The sequence below is a fragment of the Babylonia areolata genome, chromosome 2, assembly GCF_041734735.1.
Source record: "Babylonia areolata isolate BAREFJ2019XMU chromosome 2, ASM4173473v1, whole genome shotgun sequence".
Taxonomy (NCBI): Eukaryota; Metazoa; Mollusca; class Gastropoda; order Neogastropoda; family Buccinidae; genus Babylonia; species Babylonia areolata.
Genome location: NC_134877.1, coordinates 19059271 through 19069270, shown reverse-complemented (window position 1 = coordinate 19069270; position 10000 = coordinate 19059271). Strand labels below are relative to the sequence as shown.

Below are 10000 nucleotides of genomic sequence, written 5' to 3'. Positions count from 1 at the left end.
CAATCAGTTCCTCCATCCTGAGAAATGCTGGACCATGCAGTCACCGTCACGATAAAGCTCGTGTGACCAATCAAGGAAGCAGGCATTCCCATCCCAACGACAGTCAAGGACATAAACCAGCATTTTCCCACGAAAGATGATCACGGATTGGTCGATAAAAAATATGTCAGGATGTCATCATTACAACAAAAAGAAAAAGAAAAAAAAAAGAAAAAAAAGTTACATTTCAGAAGCTTTCAATACCATCAAAGTTAAACGAATGAATGAACAAACTGAGAATATAGTCATTACTTCCAAAAACGCCAACAGTAACTGTGGAAAAAAAAAGAAGAGAAGATACGAAATCTTCAACTAAACTTATAATTTGAAATTCGAACTTGATTGATTTCCTTCTTCGGTTTTAGTTTCGTTTTGTTTTGTTTCTAAATAATTTTTGTTCTCTTCAAATCTACTCAGGCAGATCTGCATTCCAAAGACTTTACACAAACTTGACCCTGACTGCTCTCTCTCTCTCTCTCTCTCTCTCTTGAGTGTATTTGAATTTCATGTATGTTTTTCTATAACCTTTTGTTATCTTGTGAACATTTTGATTTCATTTCTTTTGCCCTGAGGGCTGGATGTAAAAAAGCATATGCATAGCTTATTCCACTTCCCTCATTAAAAAGATTCGTTCGTTCGTTCGTTCGTTCTCTGTCTGTCTCTCGTGCACATTCACACACAGATATGCACACCCATCTCGCACAACGGAGACGAAATGATGAAACACCGAACTGCACCAAAACCAACTTTTTTTTATTATTATTATTATTTTTTTTAATTTATTTTTTAATCTTCTTCAGATTTCCTGATAGAAACTACACTGCAGTCCACAGCTAAGTCTGTCTGGTCGCCCGCGCGCGTGCGTATCTAGCAAAATGACTGGAGTTAACGCTTCCAGTAATTCCCTTCCCCCCCCCCCTCCCCACCCCCATCGTTTTCTAATATTCCCCTCCCCATGCATTACTGTCATTCTTGTAGCACCAGTTTGGAATTGCTGGTTATATCTCCCCCTCGCCCCTCCCCCTAACCCCTCATAACCCCTAGCCTACCCCTACCTGTTGCCCCCCCCCCCCCCCCCGGTCCCTCCCGCCCTCCCACTCCCATCCCCCTTCCCACAGTCTCCCCCCCTTTCCCCGCACTCCGCAAATTCCAGGCAAGGCACAACAAACCCGAAGCGGAACAACCTCGAAAACCGCCTGAAACGCCGACGAGGCAGGCAGCAGTACATGCTAGGCAGCTCCCCAAACTCCAGGGCGCGCGCTATTCTTGGCACGAGCAGCTATTTTCGGCTCCTTGACCTCTCCCAGGAGAGGTGACCACAGAGAGAGGGGATGGGGTGGTGGCAGAGCGAGCTGCCAGCCAAGAGCGAAGGAGGGGAGGGAGGGAGGAAGGGAGGGAGCAGCGAGGCGAGGAGGGAGGGCACTACACGGGAGGAGGAGGGAGGAAGTTGGGATGGGGGGTGAGCTGGCTGGGAGGGATGAGCCGGAGGAAAACAGGAAATCGATCCAACAAGACTTAAAAATAGAGTCGGCTTTCTTCGCGCGTAGTGTAGTAGTGGCGGGGGTGAGGGTGGGGGTTGCGGATGGGAGATTGTGGTCTGCTTCTCTGCAAAAATTTCGATGGATTAAAGGTGTGTGTGTGTGTGTGTGTGTGTGTGTGTGCACTGCTCAATGGCTGGAACGGTTCCAGTCTGGTTTGTTGGTTTTCATGCGCGGATGCGTAATTATGTGAACAAAATGAATGAGTGAGGAGGATCAGACGCTTCAGATTGATTTCGAATAAATCATGCACAGTTGTATGCCGTGTGGGCATCGGTCAACGGCCGGTTCGTCTGCACCCTCGCTGGACACACACACACACACACACACACACACACACACACACACACACACACACTCTCTCTCTCTCTCTCTCTCTCTCTCTCTCTCTCTCTCACACACACACACACACACACACACACACCACACACACAGTCACACGCTCGTGCACACAAACACCACCAACACACCCACACCCACACACACACACACACACACACAGAGAGAAAGACAGACAGACAGAGACACAGACAGAGAGATCTGATCTAAATGTAAAAATATATACAGCTATATCGTAACACGCAATGTGGACCTTAGCCTTATTTGGTATCTCAGCGTTGTGTCTGGCAGATGAATCAGAAATATTTGACATTTCATGCGGCAGTGTGTTGTTTTTTCTGTCAGAATCGCCGTGTTCAATAATTACAGGAAGAAAGCAGGGCTTTAGCTGCGACAGTTCTATGTCATGGCAAGTTATCCGAAGGCGTCCTTTATATAAATCACACATGCGTGTGCGGACACACTTACGAGCACTCATACGCGCGCGAGCACAGTCGCATGCACATGCACATGTATTGCACATGCCCTCCACTCACGGACGCCCGCATACACACACGCAGCGTACACACATAATAATGTAAAAAAATATCCTCTCTCTCTCTCTGTCGGTCTCTGTCTCTGTTGTTTTTTTCTCTCTCTCTCTTCCTCTCTCTCTCTCTCTCTCTCTCTCTCGTCTATCTCTTTCACACACACACACACACACACACACTCTCTCTCTCTCTCTCTCTCGCTCTCGCTGTGTCTCGTCTACCTCTTTCACACACACAAACACACACACACACACACACACACACACACACACACACACACACACACACTCTGTACGCACGCACAGACATGGACTCGCACTCGCGACATACATCCGTGTCAGTGTGAGTGTACACACACGTATCATCGGTATGTAAGGAACACAGGCACAGTCTTTGTGCCTTTTTTTCCTCTCTCTCCATTCAGTAGTTTTCGCTGAAATGTGCCGATTCATTCACTGATTTTGTTCTCGTGGTGTGTGTTGCAGACACTGTGGGCTCACCAGATGCAGCCATGGATATTAACACATACCCCCAGATCAACAGAAAAGGTAGGATCCGCTATTACTCGAGTAGTACTGTTGATCAAATGTTTGTGGGTTTATGTGTACATACAATGTGCATGTGTGTGTCTGTGATTCTCTTTCTCTCTCTCTCTCTGTGTCTCTTCTTGAGTTCTTCTGTGTCTACCTTTGTCTTTGTCCCCTTGTCTGTTCGTCTCTTTGTCTGTGTGTCTGTGTCTTTCTGTCTCTGTGTGTGTGTGTGTGTGTGTCTCATCAGTGTGTGTGTGTGTACTTGAAGGGGGGTGGGGGGGTAGGAGGGGGGAAGGGGGAGGGGGGTAATGGTTCTTGACATGCATTTGTTTTATGGTCGTCAGTGTACGTGATTTTATGTCCAGTTGCTGTTCACCGAACAGGGATATATATATAATAATTATAGCCTGGTGATGCTGGCTGAGCGAGGATAGGTGGATGGGGAGAGGGTTGAACTGAAACTGGAGGGGGGAAAAAACATGTGACGTTAAACTGTGGTTCGTTCACCACCACTACGGTGATTCCTCTCTCTTCCCACTAATACCCCCCTCCCAACCCCCCCCCCCCTCCCAAACCCGCTCCCTCTCTCCTTCCTCCAGCCTTGTCTCCCTCCACCCTCTTCGTCTCGCCCCCCCCCCCCCCCCCACCATCCTTCGAGGATACTTCTGGCTGGATGTACGTCAGCGGATGTTTCAAAGTGCAGGGCCAAGACACTTAAAACAAAGTGCCGAGCTGAATGAAAACAATGTCACACACTTCTCACGAAAAGGATGTTTGTACTTTAGAGTTTTCCCCCTTTCTCTATCTGTTCATGTTGGGTTTGATTTTTCTTTCTTTCTTTCTTTCTTTCTTCCCTCTCACGCCATCACCCCCACCCCACTCCACCCCCTTTTTTATGTGTGAGGGGGGAGTGGGGTGGGGGCTGGGGTGGGGTGGGGGGATTAAAAAATAAAAACAAAAATGTCGCACTTCGTACGAGGGGATGTAATTGTTATGGTCACCCTTTCTTTTTTGTTAGGTACACACACACACACACACACACACACACACACACACACATATATATATATATATATATATATATATATATATGTGTGTGTGTGTGTGTGTGTGTGTGTGTGTGTGTGTGTGTGTGATTTTTGTCAGTGATCATGAAGTGTCCCAGTGGTCTGGGACGAACCCAGTATACGGATAGTTCAAATGTGCGGTATGTCTGGACGACTTGAATTGTCACCAAAAAAAAAGAAGAAAAAAAAAAAAGTATTATTGACACTGAATGGAAACCAACCTTTCAAACAAGGATTTTTATACCAAACTGATAAATGAGGTATAAGATAAAATTGATTATAATAAAAGTTCAATTAATGAGATGAGAGAGAGGGTGGGGGGTGTTGTTGAAGGCAGAAACTTCAAAATGTATTTTTGTTTTTATTTCTTTTGCTAAATTGGTGGAGGGGGGGGGGATAGGGGAGAGGATGAACTATATTTGAACAACAACAATAATAATTATCATTATCATATCAATGATAATAATGATGGTGATAGTAGTAATAATAATGATGATAATGACAACAACAACAGCAGTGTTGTTAATAATGATGGTGATGATGATGAATCAAATAAGAAGAAGAAGAAGGGGCTATTACAGTTTAAGAATGGGTTGTGCTGTTTTCGGATAACGAAGCTTTTCTCTAGAATTTTGAGAAATCGTTTATTGATTTATTTCTACATATTTTTTTCTGATTCTTTACTTCTTTTTTTTTTTTTCCCCTTTAACATCGTGTTACCCGCCCTCGTTCTAATCTCTCTCTCTCTCTTTCCCGCAGTTTCCTGTATCTATGTTAACAGCAGTCTGTCTTTTTTGTCTTAAAAACAAACAAACAAACAAACAAACTTTTAGCACTTTGTTATTACAAACAAAGTGCATCAGCACAAACCTAACACAAACTATTGAGCAATAACAATAACCCAGTGCTTAGGGCGAGTAAAAATTAGACTGGTTATTTTCAACGTGCTTTTTTTAAAACCCAAAAAAGAGGACAAGAAAAGTGCTTTAGAAAGCCCTTTATTTATTATTCTTAATTTTGTTTGTGTGTGTGTGTGTGTGTGTTTTGTTTTTCTCCAGTAGGATCCTCCATCCTGCTAATAATTTCCTAATCGAGCCTGCCGTCTTATTTGTGTTCCCTTCTGAATCTCTGAGCCCGCCTCTATTTTTAAAAACAGCCGAAATGCCACAGTGCATGCAGCCTGTCTCCGCTGGCTGACCTTTCGAGAGACCGGTGTAAGAAAAGAAATAAGAGAGAGACAGAGAGAGAGAGAGAGAGAGGAAGAGTGTGACAGATATGAATCTTCTTCTTCGTTTTCTTCGTCGTCTTCTTCTTCTTCTTCTTCTTCTTCTTCTGAAAGTCGCCAAGGTGCTTTGACGGGTTTCGAAGTTATATTTGGCTTGTTTTGGTTGCCGAATGGGGGAGTTTGACATTGCACAGACACTGCCCCTCCTTCCTCTACGCATCTCCTCCCCCTCCCTCCCGTACCCCTGAAATAGTGTGTAGGGGGAGGGGGGGCGGGGGAGAGGGGGGAGGGGTATGGGAGGTTTGGGGTGTGTGTGGAAGAAAACACGAGTGGGCGAATGTCTGGATAAGATCTGCAGATAGATTAAATGTGTTGTTGTTGTTTTGTTCTACATTTTTGTTTTGCTTTTGTTTTTGCGGAAGGGGGTGGGGTTTTTTTCTGACTGTCTCTGTGTGTCCGCCCACCCCACTCTTCTCCCGTCTCTCTCTCTCTCTCTCTCTCTCTCTCTCTCTCTCGCCGTCACACTCTTTGTGTCACTCTGTCTCTCTCTCTTTTTTTTCTGCCTCTGTCTCTATGTGTCCGCCCACCCCTCCACCGTCTCTCTCCCTCTCTCACTCTCCCTCTCTCACTCTCACTCTCCCTCTCTCACTCTTTCTCACGTGCTCGCTCGCACTCTCTCTATCCCAGTTTTTATATCTCCCCCGCCCCTCTCTCTCTCTCTCTCTCTCTCTCTCTCTCTCTCTCTCTCCCCCTCCCTCCCTCCCTCCCTCCCTCTCTCTCAAGATCATTTACAGTCGAGGAGCAAAAATTAATGTCCAAGAAACGGAATCGTGGATAAAAGGAGAAAGCGTAGATTTCTTATTTGTTTGTTTGTATTTAGGCGCTCCTCTCCTTTCTCCCCAACCCCTCTCTCCACCACCAGCCCGTATATATATATATATATCTTGCTCTCTCTCTCTCTTATATTTTACGAACACTTCCAGTGTGTGTGTGTGTGAGAGAGAGAGAGAGAGAGAGAGAGGGAGAGAGAGAGAGAGAGAGAGAGAGTTTTATTCAAAAGGCTATGACCATACGAAAAATAGATTTGTCACTCTTTTGAATATATGTAGACATGTATCCCAAAATTAAAGAGCTCAGCATTCCAAGTAGCGGGGTCACTAAGAGAGAGAGAGAGAGAGAGAGAGAGACGGGATGTGTGCGTTCTTCAGGTTTAACGCCTATCCACATTGTGATTTTAGACAATACGGGATGTGTGTGTGCGTGCGTGCGTATGTGTGTGTGTGTGTGCGTGCGTGTATGTGTGTGTGTGTGTGTGTGCGCGCGCGCTCGTGTATGTGTGCGTGAGAGAGAGAGAGAGAGAGGGAGGGAGAGAGATGTTTTGCTCATGTCCCCATTATCAGATTATGGTTGGAATGAACGTTTTGAAGTTGTATTTCTTGGCAAGCGAAGAGAAAACAGGTGGGACGATAAGGGGAGAGAGAGTGTGTGTGTGTGTGGGGGGGGGGGGGGGGGGCAGCTGGAGATTGTGAAAAAGAAAGTGGAAAGGGTTTTATTTGGGGGACGGGGGCGGGAGGAAAAGGATGGGGGGGGGGAGAACAGAGACACAGAGAGGGTGGACGGGGGGGGGGAGAAAGAGGAAAGGAGGAGAGGACTGGAGATAGAGACAGACAGGCACATAGAGAGAGGGGAAAGAAAGAGAGAGAGAGAGAGGGGGGAGGGGAGACACGGAGAAAGTGTCTTCATAGAGTTAGATGATGGGAGTCACAGAGGGAGGTGAAGAAGAGAGACAGGGAGAGAGGTGGAGAGGGGGGGGGGAAGCGGATCGAGAGGTCGGTCAGTCAGCAGCATGTTGCATTCTGTTATAATTGAACAATTTTAAAGTGTTACGACATAAAAAAAAAAAATAATTTCTGCACTGTTGTGCAATGGTTAACACATATGAGTATTTGCAATACTCTCTCTTCTACCGAGCTTTGTGTAACAAGGGAAAACTTCGCGATGGGCTGCCCGCGAGCGAGGATCTCCGCTGCTTGCGCGGTGCTGGTGGGCCGAGTGACCAATGTCCAGCCTGTGTCATGGGTTGTCCGACCTCCCAGCATGCATCGCAGCCCCGTATATATTGAGCCTACATTGTAGATACCATCACCACCACCACCACCAACAACAACAACAACACCAACAAAAACAATAATTATTAACACCATAACAATAAACCAAACACAAGACCCAGCAACCAAACCAAACAACCCATACAAGACAAAACTCACAAAGCCCAACTCCACTCTACCACAACACACAGTCACAGTTAGCACATAACACATCAACAACACAACACGCCACCCACATGCAGTCAACACAACACAACAAACAACCAACCCCCCCCCCCCCCCCAAATCATACCAGTACAACCCCCCTCTAAAATATCAACAAACACAACCCCATACATACCGATCACAGTATACGACCCCAGCCACACAGACAAACAACCCACCACCACCAAACACATACGACCCCAACCACACAAACAAACAACCCCTCATACCACCAAACACATACGACCCCAGCCACACAAACAAACAACCCCTCATACCACCAAACACATACGACCCCAGCCACACAAACAAAGAACCCCCTACCACAAAACACATACGACCCCAGCCACACAAACAAACAACCCCCTACCACCAAACACATACGACCCCAACCACACAAACAAACAACCCCCTACCACCAAACACATACGACCCCAACCACACAAACAAACAACCCCCTACCACCAAACACATACGACCCCAACCACACAAACAAACAACCCCTCATACCACCAAACACATACGACCCCAGCCACACAAACAAACAACCCCCTACCACCAAACACATACGACCCCAGACACACAAACAAACAACCCCCCTACCATCAAACACATACGACCCCAACCACACAAACAACCTCCATACCATCAAACACATACGACCCCAACCACACAAACAACCCCCTACCACCAAACACATACGACCCCAGCCACACAAACAAACAACCCCTCATACCACCAAACACATACGACCTCAGCCACACAAACAAACAACCCCTCATACCACCAAACACATACGACCCCAACCACACAAATAAACAACCCCTCCTACCACCAAACACATACGACCCCAACCACACAAACAAAGAACCCCCTACCACCAAACACATACGACCCCAACCACACAAACAAACAACCCCTCATACCACCAAACACATACGACCCCAGCCACACAAACAAACAACCCCCTACCACCAAACACATACGACCCCAGCCACACAAACAAACAACCCCTCATACCACCAAACACATACGACCCCAACCACACAAACAAACAACCCCTCATACCACCAAACACATACGACCCCAACCACACAAACAAACAACCCCTCATACCACCAAACACGTACGACCCCAGCCACACAAATAAACAACCCCCCTACCACCAAACACATACGACCCCAGCCACACAAACAAACAACCCCCTACCACCAAACACATACGACCCCAGCCACACAAAAAACAACCCCTCATACCACCAAACACATACGACCCCAGCCACACAAACAAACAACCCCCTACCACCAAACACATACGACCCCAGCCACACAAAAAACAACCCCTCATACCACCAAACACATACGACCCCAGCCACACAAACAAACAACCCCTCATACCACCAAACACATACGACCCCAGCCACACAAACAAACGACCCCCTACCACCAAACACATACGACCCCAACCACACAAACAAACAACCCCTCATACCACCAAACACATACGACCCCAGCCACACAAACAAACAACCCCCTACCACCAAACACATACGACCCCAACCACACAAACAAACAACCCCTCATACCACCAAACACATACGACCCCAACCACACAAACAAACAACCCCTCATACCACCAAACACATACGACCCCAACCACACAAACAAACAACCCCTCATACCACCAAACACGTACGACCCCAGCCACACAAATAAACAACCCCCCTACCACCAAACACATACGACCCCAGCCACACAAACAAACAACCCCCTACCACCAAACACATACGACCCCAGCCACACAAAAAACAACCCCTCATACCACCAAACACATACGACCCCAGCCACACAAACAAACAACCCCCTACCACCAAACACATACGACCCCAGCCACACAAAAAACAACCCCTCATACCACCAAACACATACGACCCCAGCCACACAAACAAACAACCCCTCATACCACCAAACACATACGACCCCAGCCACACAAACAAACAACCCCCTACCACCAGACACATACGACCCCAGCCACACAAACAACCCCTCATACCACCAAACACATACGACCCCAGCTACACAAACAAACAACCCCTCCTACCACCAAACACACATACGACCCCAACCACACAAACACCCCCACCCCCCACCCCCACCAAACACATACGACCCCAGCCACACAAACAAACAACCCCTCATACCACCAAACACATACGACAAACAAACAACCCCTCATACCACCAAACACATACGACCCCAGCCACACAAACAAATACCTCTACGAAAACAACTCTGGGCGAACAAACTTGACCTTAAGGGTGAACGCGCCAATAGGTCGTTAAATTCCAATCCGGATAGGTTTTGGCAGGACCAACACCTTGACCACATCATCCCCTATGGGTAAGACCACAGCCACGGACA

General features: G+C 47.0%; 1 protein-coding gene across 4 annotated transcripts in view; it reads left to right on the top strand.

Annotated features, from left to right (window-relative positions):
* The window catches only part of LOC143298772 (histone deacetylase 5-like), a 152076-nt gene that overhangs the window by 32818 nt on the left and 109258 nt on the right, over positions 1-10000 (top strand). For all 4 annotated transcript variants that reach the window (XM_076611731.1, XM_076611748.1, XM_076611740.1 and 1 more), the window contains exon 3: positions 2932-2994. In XM_076611731.1, coding sequence (XP_076467846.1) covers positions 2932-2994 — 63 coding nt within the window. The remainder of the gene's footprint in view (positions 1-2931; positions 2995-10000) is intronic.